Source organism: Chaetodon auriga, chromosome 22 (assembly GCF_051107435.1).
Source record: "Chaetodon auriga isolate fChaAug3 chromosome 22, fChaAug3.hap1, whole genome shotgun sequence".
Lineage (NCBI taxonomy): Eukaryota > Metazoa > Chordata > Actinopteri > Chaetodontiformes > Chaetodontidae > Chaetodon > Chaetodon auriga.
The window spans coordinates 15165861-15180701 of record NC_135095.1 but is presented as its reverse complement, the minus strand read 5'-3'; the positions used below and the strand labels follow the sequence as shown (position 1 = coordinate 15180701).

Genomic DNA, 14841 nt, shown 5'->3' with positions numbered 1-14841 from the left:
CAGATTGACATGACAGCAATAGAACTTTAAAATAAGATCTAGGAATCTGATGAAGAATCTAAGTTTAATGGATTTAAATTCCATCAAAATCCAAATTTGTCCTACACAATTTATTTCATTTATATGTATTTGCAGGCTCATTCTTGTAAATGATGATAATTAGCATTCCAATAATGATTTCTGTTATTGTTATATGTATATGTCACTGTTGTTTGAAATATAAACTGTCAGCAATATAGCTTTATGTAATGAGCCTAGTGTTATTTTATCGGTTTAATATAGGCTACTGATTTACTTTTATTTTCCTCTATTATGTGTTTACCCCTGATTGTATTTAATTCTGTGTTTTATGTCTACTCCGTGTTGTTATCTTCCTGAACAATGCATAGTAAAGAACACGAAAAGAGATAAAGAAAACAAAAAGTTTCTCCTGTTTTTCTGGGTGTGCACCGGAGATCAGCGCTGAGGACTAACTGTGAGCGAATAAAAAGGTCTTTATCATTGCGCTGGTCATGATATCCAAACATGCGGTCACGGCCCATTTGAGGGTCGGAATTTCCGCACTTATACTTCAGTAATAACGTCGAAGCTGTCAGCAATTAGTCATCAGTCATTAACTGCATGTGTTTCGAGGTTAGAAATAATAAAAATAATTCGCATTAAGAGCACGCAAGGAATGTATTAGATCGTATAGCTTGTGCTTTGCGATGAGAACTTGTGAAAAAGTGAGTCATCATTTGGACATCAACACTTAAACGCAAAATGAGACTATCCCCTTAAATGTTCACTTCCGGGTAACGATAGCGGAAGCACTTCTGGTTAGCAGAAAGGCGGATCCCTCTCTGCTATTTTGCTTTTCGGAACTTCTTTTGAGTCTATTTTTTTTTACCTGTCGTTCATTGACGGGTCCGCGTTACACGCCTTATTCGACTAAAACGGCTTTCTTACGCTTCAACACGACATTTTATTCAGTCGAGTTCTACGACCGTACTCACTGCCACGACAGGAAGAGTTTCCTAGCTCTTGCTAGCTAACTTTTAACGCACTAGCATTCAACTTGTTAACTGCCCTGCTGCACATCAGGAAAGGAGCAACACCCGGAGCAAACACAGGAAGATGGCAGATAAAGAACTGAAGTGGGCATTGACGACCGGGGACCTGGATGAGGTCAAAACCAGACTGACGCCGGTAAGACAACGGAAATGTGACTGTTTTTCAGTGAGTCGTGTGTAACAATTTTCTGACAATTGGCCGCTCATTCGATGTAATTAACGGCAGTTAGCGAATAGGCTGGCTAGCTAGGTAGCTAGCAACCTAGATAATGGTAGCTGTAGTTGGGTAACGTTAAGTTAGGCAATTTAACCTTAGCATGCCACCGGAGTTTGTAACATTATCTGCAATATATGGAGCCGTGAGTTAGCTTGAATTCGTTGGGAAACATTTCGAGGTAGGTGTGTCAAATTTAAGGCTGGACTTAGCACATAAGTCTGGATGCCAACTTAGCATAGTTAGCAACATACAATGCTACTCTTATCTGGAGAGTAGGCAATGGGTCAGTGTTTTTTAACTGTCATGGTTCCTGTTGTATAGCGATAGCCATTAGCTACCGTTGTATCGTGAACGTGGTGGGTTTGGCTGTGTCTTTGGAACACCTTTAGCTCGACTAGCAAACGCTATCGTAGCCACATTCCGCAGAAAGCAACCTGTTGGTAAGCTACCCAACAACTGCATCCGCTCTTCCGTGGTATACATTGTTTGAAAGCCAGCTAACAGCTACCGTTATGTCCATTGTACTGGCAACAGCACCAGTGACAATAGGTGTTTACAGTACGTGCGTTATTGGATAATGCTTCTCATTGTCTGTAGAGTGGTTGTCTTTAAACGTGCTGTGAGATAGCTAGGTTTAGCTAATTGCTAGCGAACGAACCACCACACGGGCCCGGGCTCCAGCAGTGTTTAGCTATCGCTGGTGGGCGGGGGTCTCAGCTGTAGCAAAGGAGATGGAGGCCCAGCTACAGCAAATCCGACGGCACTGTCCACTCTAACGTAGCCAGCATTGTCTGTTTGGAAGAGAAAACTCTTAAACTTATAAGAGCCTGCTGGGCCACACTGATTTCACTGCTGAGCTGCAAGTGTCCTCTTTTTCTGTAGAAAAGATTAAAAGCTTGTGGCCTTGCCTCTAATGGAGGAGGCCATTTTTACTTTAAGGTATTGTAAACGATGACTTGATGTTTCTTTACAGTAAAATAAACAGCTGTACAGTTTTACTTCCATACTGGATTCCTACTCAACTGTACTCATAAATTACTATACTGGAGTAAACATATTCACTGTAGATGTTGTGTCTTACATGAAGACACTACCCAAACAAAGACTGTCAGTTTGTCACTGGTCTCTTCAATAATGTGTTTGATGCCTAAAATCTGCCTCTTCAATAGCATACCCATACCCATTTCAGGCTTGCAATGGATTTTAATATTGACCAGTTGTCACAGTATTAAGATTGAAAACTTCAGTACAATCCATTGCTCCATTCTTCACCTGCATGTTCAGTGTGTGTTAACCATTTATGTTTTTTATCCAATAAAGTCAAAGACTCTTTCATTACATATGTATGTTTTTACAACTTGGAGATATCAATAACATATGGTTGAAATGTTCAAGTGACATAAAAGCTGATAGGATACTATTGGTGCATTTGATAGTTCCTGAATTTTAAACTGTTGCGTTTGAGTCTTCCATTAAGAGGGAATTTTCCATCCACAAGGAGTGTTTCTTCATTTCTGATGGTCTTACTGTAAGTCATAGCCATTTCTGTATCTACATTGGGTCTGGATGTAAATAACGGCAGTGTCTCATCCCTTTGCTGTAGTGGAAATGAAACTATTTCCATTTTATCAGCCACTGGAGTTGCAGCCATTGAAGGTAAAATGTAAACACTATTAGAAGAGGTTGAAGTTCAGTGTCCATCATACTAATGGATTCAGTGGGATTGGGTGTGAAATGAAGAACTGTCTCTGTGTGAAATGAAGAATTGTGTGTTTTACTTGACCTTCAGTCGAGTTTGTGATAAAGGTGAGTGAGCAAGTGGCAGGCAGTTCTGCAGTAGATGATGATACTGGTGCTGAATTAGGGAAACAGAAATGAGAAACATGGTAAAGGGGAAATGGAAAGAGATACAACAAAGAATTGTTTGTGGTTAAGTATAGAATTGTATAATAAGGCTTGTATCAAAATTAGAAACTAGAAGCACATTCACAACATGAATGACGCCCAAGTTTCGTTTAAGTGTCTTGTAGCAATGCATGTGAACCAGGACCCAAAGTACCAGAACCAGACAGTTTGCATGCCACTGGAATGTATCCGAAAATACTAATGTTAGCAACGCCTACACTTTTCTCACCATCACAGATCCAATTATCTGCTGCGAAAAAAAAAAAATTGATTTATAGTTCTGCAGCAGGTAGAGGAATTCAGTCGTTCATTTAGTCAAAACAGATAAGCTCATCGTATCATTTAACTGTAGGAATTAGGACATTGAAAGGACAATATTTAAGTTGTATCATTATATTATGGTAACCAGAAGTATGGCTGATATCTGATCGCGTTAGTGTAATATTAAAAATACACCATATCTCCCAGTTCTGCTATTTTCCTGTTCCCTCCTTTGATTTGCGTCTTGGCTGAATAGATTTGCTTGAGTCGCCTCAGGGGAATCAGATAACCAAGCTAGTTCTCTTCTCCCCAGATCAGGTGTTTTCATACGAGGGTCTTGTGTAACAGGATATACCTCGATGTTCCTGGGCCTTTTAACAAATTGTAAAGGTCTGTTCTGTTTCGGAGGCCTGTTTTGTGAGCGAACGAATGTCTTTTGCCCCACTTGTCGTCATCTTTATGCGGTCAATTAGTTAATCATAGTTTTTTGGGAAAAGTCAGAGCTGACAGCACCAGGCTTGATCAGTCCTCTGTTAGATATTGTCACTCGAGGGCCACCTGGCACATACTAAGCTGTGTGTGTGCTTAGTGTGGTAAGGGAACGAGGAGGGGTGTTGAGTGTGTCTGTCTTTTCTCTTGACTGCAATGTTGACAGTCTGAGGTGTAACAGCACCACAGCAGGGAAGTGAAGGGAAGAGGACGATGCATGTGATTGTTTGTCAGCGAATTTCACCGTGAGCTCGTATCAACAGTGAGTTTCTGTTTCAAGTAAAAAGGGCTCTTGGATCTCCCTTTAATGCATACTGTTGGCTTGTGACAGACCTGAGTTTGTTTACTTCAGCCCTGTTAATCTCTTGTGCTTCTCTTTTCCAGGATGTAGACGTAAACCGGACCCTGGAGGGTGGGAGGATGCCTCTGCACTTAGCTGCCGACTTTGGTCATACAGAGGTGGTGGAGTACCTCATTTCTCGGGGAGCAAATGTCAATGTAAGAGCCACCACAACCAGCTCCCATCATATTGGATTTGCATTAATTTGCCTAATGTCCAGGGTTGCCATGGCCACAAAAGATAACAGTGCCTATGTCTGCTTCCCTTCATAGTTTAAGCCTATTGTTAAACTGCTTGATTTGTAACAACGATTATCGGTTTGTCTGAACTAAAGCAGTCTCTGTTAAAACTAGTTTATCATACGCTATTTCAGCCAGTGTCCATTCTCTCATTCAACAATTGTCTAAGCTTGTCAGACTTCACATTTAGCCTGATTGGCCCCTTGAGACTCAATAGTCTCTTTTGTTGTCGTTGTAGCATATTGATCTTTATCCACTAATAGGGTACTTATCCATCCAACAACATTGATATCTGTACTTGGGAGCCTTTCTTTTACAATTTGCAGCTTTTTGTAAAGGTCTGATAAGCCTGCTCAACAACCAGCAGAATGTTATGTGCAAAGCAGCATGAATCTCTGAATATCACTGCACTTCTGGTGGAGTGTCGATGGTGCTTTGCGATGCTCAAAGCAGCTGCATTAGCAAGGTGCATCTCACTCCGTTGCCTGAAATTGGCCACAACAACTCAGCATCACAGCATCCACAGCTCACAAGCATTTAAAGTTGTACCAACATACAGTTTTTGTCTTTGCTCCCAAGCCTAAAAATGTTTGCATAATTCTCAATTTCCTTTGGAAATTGGCTCAGCTCCTGAGACATGGGAGATAGATATGGTGTTGAAGTGCAGTGTGCCTTCTTATAATTTGTGGACATGATAAGGGGGAAGTTAAACCTCTCTCTCACAGGAGTTAGTTTTATTTATTTTTGATTAAAAAAAAAAAAATGAATTTGCCCTTGTGAAAGATTGCAGCCGTGCCCATGATCTGCTGATAAATGAAGCTTTTCTCCAAAAATTCTGTCTTTTTTCCTTTTTATTCTGTCTCCCACTCATGCTTTTTCCACCCGCTCCCCCTGCAGGCTTCAGACAAACACGGACTCACTCCACTGATGTTTGCCTGTTTCGAGAATCACGTCTCCTGTGTCAAGGTCCTGCTAGAAAAGGTTGGTACTTTGGTTTGTGCATGCTCAACTAACGCATCTGCATCTGCACACAGAAGTGCCCTGGTGTCCTTCACACTGCGTGTTGATGTGTCAGAGGCTCCATGTGAGCTGTGAGTGCTGATGAGGTAACTCAGTGGACAAAAGGCCCTTTAACATATTCATGTGGAGGCTGTGCTGGAATGTTCATAGAACAAGACACAGCATTGCTGCTGTTCACTTGTTTTGTGTCTGTGTTTTTAAGCAGCTGCATTCATACACAGGCACAGGCCTTTGCTCCATCTAAACTTTCTGCCCCATCCTTCCACCTCAGCCTCCCTTTTAACTCTGGAACTGTTTTAAATTCTACCTCAGTCAGAGATGCACATGGGCATGTGCAGTCACAGCTGTGAGGAGAGAGACAACACCAAGTCAGACACAGCTGGCATAGGCTCTAGTAGTGCAACTTAATAACATGCAAACAATAATAAATGTCCAATCCAACCAGCGCCATCCAGCAGAGGGAAACAGATTTGTTCAGCTCCATCACAGTCAAATAAAAAGCCTCAGTTGCAGATGGAGGAGCTTCCTTTTCGAAAGTCAGTGCCTCTTCTTGCACATCTTACCTGAATGTTTGACTCACACAGATACATGCACACAACTTATATAAATACACATGACAGATCTTCTTGTCATCTAGGCTTGTGGAGTTCTGTTTCACTGCAACCCAAATGAGCCAGACCGCAGTGGAATTGATGCCCCTGTAGACAAGGAATGTCACACAAATGGGGGGGCTACAATAACAACTTGTCTTTCAGTACCTCCCTCAGTTCTTTGTCTCTGTCTTTCCTCTATCATTTGACACTTGTTCGTTTCATTAGAATAACACACAAAAATTGATGGTCAGTCTTACTCTGTTGCTTGATAGTTAACGGCACAAGTTCAGCACCACTATGAGAGAGGGGCCTATAACTTATAGGACTGCATGATGTCATGTAGATGGCTCGCACGTTTTACAGTCAAAGTCTGCTGCAAACCGATATGTGTATATGAGAAGGAGAGATAGATATATGGGGGCTGAGTGAGCAGCTGTCTGCCAGCCAGGCTAAATGAGGCAGGGTAAATGAAAGCTCCTCTACAGAGTTGTTTCACGGTGGCATCATCTTGGCTCAACGAAAGTAATGGGAAGAGGGGAGGGGGCATTCACAAGCTAAGTCACACTACCGATTAAGGAAGTCATTTTTTGCACTCTATACAATTGCATATGCACCATTCAGGCAGACTTTTCAATCAGTTCACAGTTTCAGCCACACTTTAAAGCAGACATTTGAAAAGAGGAAAGCGTAATCTATGTATGGGAAACACTGGTGTTCGGTTAGAGAGACACTTGCGCGGTACTCCACTGCTTACTTATTCCTGTTGGCATCGGCTGTATTAATCTCCCATTTTCATCAACACAGCCGCACGCCCCGGCCCTCGCATCAACAAGCCAGCAGAGTCTTGCAAGCATTCGGCCAGCAGCTGGCCGGCAGCTGGCTACTGCTGTCAGCTGGCCGTCAGTGCTGTTGGCTCAAAGATGAACCAAAAGAAGCAGCCAATGCCAAGAGGAAGAAAATAGCAGTTTACTGGTCTGTAAGTTCTTTCCTGTAAAAGTTGCTAGCGTAACATTGGCAAGCATGGGAAGTTACATCATTGATCAGTGATTTAAACTTCTACTTCACACAAAACTACCGTTGGTTGTCAGTATTTTACTCAATCATGGGCTTATGTTGTTGTTGTAACAAGATGGTAAAAATGATTCCTTGGTTTTCTGACTTTAGGGAGGCCTTGCACTCCTGAAATGGAGAAAGTACATTCAGTAATTCAAGATGAGATCTGACCTGTTTGCTCAATGATGCATTTTATGTCCATAGGAGTTTTTAATATCACATTTTCACATGTCAACCCGACATAACAATGATAGGACTTAGGTTCAATATCAGGAGACTGACTCTTATGAAAGTAAGGTCTTCATTGTTGACCGCAGTCACTTTCTTTTATTTCCCTTGCTGCCAGTCATATATCTACAGCCACAGTACATTCCCCTGAAAGCCAGTAGCTCTTCTCCATTGGAAATAGGCAGCCATGCAAGTACCACCTCTGCTTTGGAAATGAAAGCCCCTTGGGTGGACCTTAAAAAGCCTTTGTCTGTGTTATCAAGCGAGACAAGACAGACAGCCGTAGCTCATCTGAACAGGGATTACGGTGGAAGGCGAAGATACATGGAAACCCACGGGTTCGCTCCTCTCATGGCCCTGTACTCATCTCCACTAAGCACCAACAAGGATTAACACCAGATGCAGCCAAAAGGTCATCAGTCACCACAGGGACTAGATCTCAATACATCAACCCCTGGCAGCTCTGAAAACTCACCATGCATCTTAACCTGAGATGAATAGATTGTCCCTCAGCCACACCATTGACTCTGCTGCGGCATATCCACTCTGTCTGGCAACACCTGTAGCACCACAGCCAGCACGTTGCAGTGGATAAAAGGAGCCCACAGAGAATACTGAATTGTGACTGCTCAACTGTCGGACGTGTTTGTGTTTGCACACAAAATGACTCGGTTCCCTGTTGCATCACGGGAGCCGACCCCTGCCCCCAGACCGCGTGCTGTGCTGCTGTTGGCAATGAATTATGAAAGGCCATTTTAACCCCAATAGGTGACCCAGCCGTAAGATCCTGGCAGAGAGTGCTGACTACAGCCTGCAGAGATTCACCAGTTAATTTTAAGTCGACAGTGAAAGGGCACACAGGCAAACATACAAACATCCTTGTATATGACTGTTGATGAGGAAGAAATGCAGTATTGTTTTGCCGCGTCTGTTCCTATTGTTGCCTTGTCTTAAAATCGGCCCTGTAAGGTGTTGTTATTCTTGTGTGTCCTCGATACAAAGTAGGGCTGGCCGTTTATTTTTCTCACTGTAGTCCACAAGTAAGAATTTGAAAGTAAAACATGTTGTAAACACTATCTTCCAATGGGCTTCACCAGTTTGATGTTTGATAATTTTTTTTTTTTCTCGGAGCAGGGTGGGTACAGACGCCTGTAAGCACAAAAACTAGGGGGATAAAATATTAAAATATTTGTATTGCTTCTGTAGATCTCTCCTCTGAACAGCTTCTTTTCTAGTTAATGTGATGCAAAAAAAATTGGGAGTACACTTTGATGAGGTCACGGAGAGTGTTACTAATGAGCGAAATGAGATAATTTTTTTTCCCATAGAAAAGTATTAGTTTAGTATTTATTCACTAATGGTTATCCATTTTTAAGTCTCCCTCACATCACACACACACACACACACACACTCACTCACTCTCTCTCTCTCTCTCTCTCGTTAATGCAAAGTACTCCTAACCTTTCATGCATGACAGTGAGTTCAACGTGTTGACAATTTGCTGCAGCTGTTAATGTTCCGCTCCATCCAGGCCATGATTGGTCGGTTAACGAAAAAGTGAAATTGACGAGCGCATCGACTTTATGAAAAGTTGGACACATTTACTTTCAACAAAAGGCACCCGATATAGCTAAATAGCCAGCCAGCAAACCAAACCGTGCTTATCTGATCCTTATAATGGCTTCTGCTGCGTAGCCTTGACTAACAGTTGAACTGGTATCTCTGGGCTCAGTCAGCTGCTCTCTCTGCTGCCGGTGCCTTGACTCTCACTACACTCAGCCGTTTGACTGGTAACAAAGGTAATTTGGTGATTTGTTGTCAACCCAACCCGCTGGGATTTCTCTCGGTACTCCTGATGGCCAGTCTGACAATGCACCTGACGATTGAGTTGACTTTTTTGCAGAGTGATTCAGTCGTTTGTTGAAAATCCATGTAAACTCCTAACTTTGGGCTTGGTGCAGCTCCTTAACCCAAATATATTTATTTCAACCTGAGCCCAGCTGACACTGCTTGCTCCAACACAGGTATTGATCTTCCATTTTTTTGCTGGGTGCAGTAAAATTTGCCCTCTTACAAATTGGTAGTGTTTGGCAACTGCCAGCAGCTCAATAATCTGAGTTAAGCATTGCATTTAAAATACATTTTGAGTGACTCTCTGGCCCAATATTTGAAAACTTATGCATGGGAGACCTTTGGATTCCGTTCCCTCATGGCAAAATGAAAACTTAATGGACACTTTGGCAGGTCAGTGGCATTAATGTTGCTGACCTGGTGCTGCTTTGTATGGCTCCATAATCCAGGGTGATGATGATGCATCTCAGTTTGACTGTAGACACCCTGGGAGTCTATTCTTATTCATTAGGCTGTATCTCACTTGGCCAGTAGCTTCTCTTTGACTGAATAATGTTTGGACAGTGAGGTGTTCATGAGGGGTCATTATTCAAGTTGGGGAAAGCTCATTAATGTAAGCGGTGTCAAGAGTATGCCACAGAGCTGGATGGTCATTGGGGATGGCATAGAACAGGAAGGACTATGGGCCTGAGCTATTATTGTAACTGTACCATAAATACCCACAGGGAGTATCAATCCGGCAGACCCTCTAGAATACTGTGCAGGGCAATACAAGTGTGTGGTTCTCATTATGAGATTGTTCCACCTCAAATATGGTGGTATACAGAAGGTATATAATTGTGTTTGTCAGACAGACGGCTTGTTTGTTCCCTGGTAAGAGCAGTATTGATGGTGAAAGAGCTCAGGTCAAGGCATAATGCTGTTTCCTGCCATCTAAATGAGGCCTGTAGAGTCGGTTACTAGGCATGGTCTTGAACCAGCAACTAATGACTTCCCCAGAGCTGGAGAAATGAGGGAGGGGGAAAGAAAGCTTCCGCCTGTCTTTCCGTCCTCTCCTTCACCCCCTGAACTCACTGGAGTGGAGAGCACAATGATTGGTTACCAGGTACCTGATATGAATCAGTCAGCAGCTACTGGGAAAGTTAAAGTGACACGGCAAGTTCTTTATCACTGTTTATTTTTGTTATTGCAAATGGGTAAGATAACAGTTCATATCATAAAATTATTACAATGTTATCGGAGTAGAGGGATCCAGTCTTTCCCTCAGGAGTCTGGCCTGTTGTGCATCAGACAAGATGAATTACACTGAAAGAGAACCCTCTGTGTATTGAAGTTTGAAGACCTGGACCCCAAAGCCTTCATAAGTGAATCTCACATTTTCACACTGATCTCATGTTTTTAGTCCATGCCACACCGCATCATGGTTTCATATCTGTTATGAATGCAGTGAATACAAAAGTAAAGACTGATTTTATAGTGGACTTACATTTTGTGCAAGATGATTTACAGTTATTTGTCAGGACATGTGGTCCGGCACTCCAGGAAGTTACAGGTCTTGACCAAGAACTAGTCTGGTGCATACAGACTCGACCCCCTTATTAAACAAACCCTATTTCCAGTCTTTATGCTAAGTCAGTCTGTGGCTGGCGGTAGCTTCACTTGTCAAACTTTTCCTTCAAAGTATCGGATAGGCATGTTTAATCCTGTGAAATTCTGGGTATTTTTGTTTAAACCACTCTTGTTAGTTGTGAAAAAACTACCTCTAAGGGGCTTTGGGTCACCATAGTTCAAATGTTGCACAGCAGGGCTTTTACATGATTGGAGTGTTGACAGGTGCACACTTCCTAGAAATGTTAAGCATGCTATGAATTGGAAAAGCCCTCTGTTACGTGGTCTTTCGTCTCTTTCCAATTAGAGATGCAGATCTGACAGGTCACCCTCCCAGCCCTGTTAAATCTTCCTTGCTCAGGATGCACTCTGTTGCTCCTGTGGCATGGAATATGCACCCAGACAACCATCCTCACATTGCTGGGCTCTTAAACTGGGTCACATTGTTTGATGGCTTGCTTCTCCACACAACAATAGACCCTCTCTGCCATTGCTCTGTAAGCCCTTTGCTAAGAGGCTAAAGTTGGCAGGCCAAACAAAGGGACGTCTCTCCACAACATGCCCCTCCACTCCTCTATTGCTCATTGAATCTCTTGTCACTACATGTGCATTCAACACGTTGCCTGTCTCATTCTCTTTTTTACATTTGTTTTTTGTCTGAAATGATTGCGTCCACTCCCATCTCTTTCACGTTCTTTCTGTTATCTCAAATGATGTGTGCCTCGGCCTCTGCGACTTTGTTTTGCATGTGCTGTCTGGATAAAGACAGGCTGACAGGCAAGTTATTAGTAACTGGGTTAGAGGAAAATCAAAGTGGCAGAAGTTTTGCCATAGATGTTTGATAACAAACAAGGGCAACTCTTCACTGGAGCAGCGTTTTCCACAAAAAAATGCTAAAATTGGTTGCTAGGTATATGCTAGCTGAGCTGCCAATCTAAAAGGTGACCATGGCCTGACTTGAAACAGTAAGGAAGTACTCTGCTGATGTCTACTTGCCTTAATATGCAGCTTACAGCCAGTACTTATGGAAGGCTCTGCCTGTGGACAAAGGTAAGATCAAGGGGATGACAATCACATGATTGACCACCACAGTACAGCCCTTTTCCACCCCAGGAACTTTATCAGGGGCCTAGCAACCATATCAGGAACTAAATGTAGGGTCTAAATGTAGTTCCTGGGCCATAGGGAGCTAAAATCCCGACTTCCACAAACTGCTTTATCTCTGTCTCACTGATGGTTTCTTTCATCCATCTCTCTGAAAAAGTGAAATGTTATGCTTCATAAAAGAGAGTGAATGGGTGCCAATGAGCATGTAGAACTCTTTTGATTGGACTTTGAAACAGGTGTTCTGGAGTTGACCATCTGAACCTCTGCATGCCATCTACCTGGCTCTATTTAGTGGCAGGCAGCCATAAGACACTTCATTTGAAAAGAGGCTATAGATTAAAGTCTCTGCTTCTCACCTTAACCCCGGGCTCGATGAAGAGGAGTTGGCATCATACTGTGAGGAGAGCTTAATGTGCCTACTAAGCATATTTAATATTCATGTCCCTTCTCCTCCACAGGGAGCTGAGAAAAACCAGAGAGTACCGGACGGTCGCACTGTCTTTGAAACTGCCGAGAATGATGCCATAAAGGCTCTGCTCAAGTGAGACACCACAGTGTGGGAAGTGGCTGGACAGGTGGGTGAACGGACAGACAGATGGATGCAGTGGTCCCCTGACAGAAGATGGACTTGCCCCTTTTACCCTGATCAACCTCTGTCTTAACACTGCTTTTGTCTGTTTGTTGGAGGGTCATTTTGTCTGTCTGGTGGTTTTCCTTTACCTTGTTTTTTCCCCTCCTTCTTTTCTCAAAGTTTTTGAGATAGTTTTCTCTTCCTTTGGCCTCTGTTTCTAGCCATTTAACAGAAGGACTTGTCAGTTATGTCTCCCTTAGGGACCAAACACTGGGGGAGTGCTGTCACACCTGGGTCCTAGAACACTGCTCAAACTAGAAATCACTCACTAATGTAAACGCAAAGCCTAGCACTTAAATACACATTTCAAATGCGATTCTCTCTTAAAACTGTAAAGGAATCAAATGCTAATAGATCAATAGTGTGTTCACATTTTTTACAACTTCAATATAAGCATTGTACGGCGAGGACTTAATCTCATGACCAGTAATTGCACTGTACTATATAGATAGACTAAAAAGAAAGGTTGTAAAATTTCAGTATATTAATCTTTCATTGTGTGTGGCCTCTTCCTCTACCTTGATTTGTTTTTTAATGGACTCAAACTGTCCCTCCAATCTTGAAATTTTGGAAACGTCGGTTGAGAGAGGTCCAGAGGTCAGATTTTCCTTTTCTACTTGGCATATCACTTACATATCAGATGGTGTTTTTTGACCAATTTTACGTTGGTAATGCATAAAAGATATTCTGTACTCTTTGACCAATCACCATGCTGGCTACTAGAAAGACTTGAATGTTGCAGTTTTAATAATCTGTTACCTAATCCCCTTTTGAAGCAATGTTAGCAGCACATAGCAGAATAAGGAATTTTAGAAATTTGTTCATTTTGTCATCCCTGCAGTGAGATTTAAGAGCAAAGATTCCCTTTTTGTTGCAGCTTCTGTGTGTATTTTGTAATTGACGAGTCTGGGGGCTCTGAATGATGGGTAATTGGGGGTTAGAGTTGAAACTGGATGGTGGGGGCTGTTAGTATTCCCCTTGCCTTGGATTTGGTTAGAAGCCCTGCCTGTTTTGCTGCATGTTGAAATTGCCTCTGCTTTTACGCTACAAAATGGTCGCTGGTCTCTCTTGGTTGCTTTAAAATGAATAACTACAGTGTAATGGACAAAAAAAGATGCTCTTGCTGACTTTGTTGTGACAAAAAGTCTGTAAAAACATAAATAAAAATATCTATAAAAAATGTTTGTCATCTGAACTTAATTTGTAACTCAGATTAGGTGTGAATTGAAATAACCCTTAAAGTTGCCTGGTGGTAAACCAAGAACTACATCAGTTTTTGAAATGATACATCCTATTGTAAACACCATTTATTTAAGAAAAAAAAAATTCTTAATTTACTCTGAATTACCCCTTGTATTAATGCTCCATTTATTGTGTGACATTGACTCACTCGTTCCTCCGTTCTCCAGTACCAGATGAATAACGGGTAATTTTCTAGTACAAGGGACATCATGGCATTTGACAAATTTTACCCTTGGTGTTTTCGTAGCCTTGGGCAATCTAATCAGTATTTGTGAACTTAAGCAACTCCGTCCAAAATGTTAAAAAAAAACAAACTACACACTCTAATCTGTGTTGTCATACCAATCTACTGCCTCGAGCTGTTCCATTATGAATCACAGACTGCCTTTGACTCCCACTAGATTTGTCTGAATGCCTGGATTCAAATAAGCTCCATATTATAATGGGACAGTCAGTTCCAATACAGAAAATGCAGCACTATCTGCAGAAAATTTTAGCAATCATACAAAGTATTGTGTGACCATTGCATCAGAAACTCAGGTCTCATGAGCAGAACAGAAGTGGAACCATTAGGACCAACCGCATTGTCAAAAAAAATTCAGTAAAATGATCCTTTAATTGTTGTGAGCTACTTGCTAAATGTTTATTTGGCACCTGTTGCCTGCTGCATTGTTCAGCCCACATTGCATTCTGAAAAATGAGCTTGTTGAGAGCCATGGAAGGTCACAATTCTTTTCCCAGCCAAGAACTGGACTTTAATGGTCTAAGAAGAACAACAGTGTTATTGTGGTGAGTACCACACTGTGGTTCTGCTCTGTAGATTTAGGACAAGCTCAGTATGGTGTGGCTTTATAGTGCACCAGATGAACCATCTGATAACCAGAGGAAAACAAATTGTTGTGTTTTTGTTACCTTGGAATGAGCTCTTCATATGTACAGAGAGAGCAGATCCTCTTCCACAGAGTTTCTACAGTAGCCCAACGTGGATAAATCAAACTTTTGCCC

The 14841-nt window shown here is 42.1% G+C and overlaps 1 protein-coding gene across 1 annotated transcript; it reads left to right on the top strand.

Annotated features, from left to right (window-relative positions):
- Nucleotides 1-770: 770 nt before the first annotated feature.
- mtpn (myotrophin) lies at nucleotides 771-13907 on the top strand. The gene is made up of 4 exons (XM_076722414.1): nucleotides 771-1188; nucleotides 4309-4422; nucleotides 5401-5484; nucleotides 12422-13907. The coding sequence occupies exons 1-4, from the start codon at nucleotides 1117-1119 to the stop codon at nucleotides 12506-12508; spliced, it is 357 nt and encodes a 118-aa protein (XP_076578529.1). The 5' UTR covers nucleotides 771-1116; the 3' UTR covers nucleotides 12509-13907.
- Nucleotides 13908-14841: the final 934 nt, after the last annotated feature.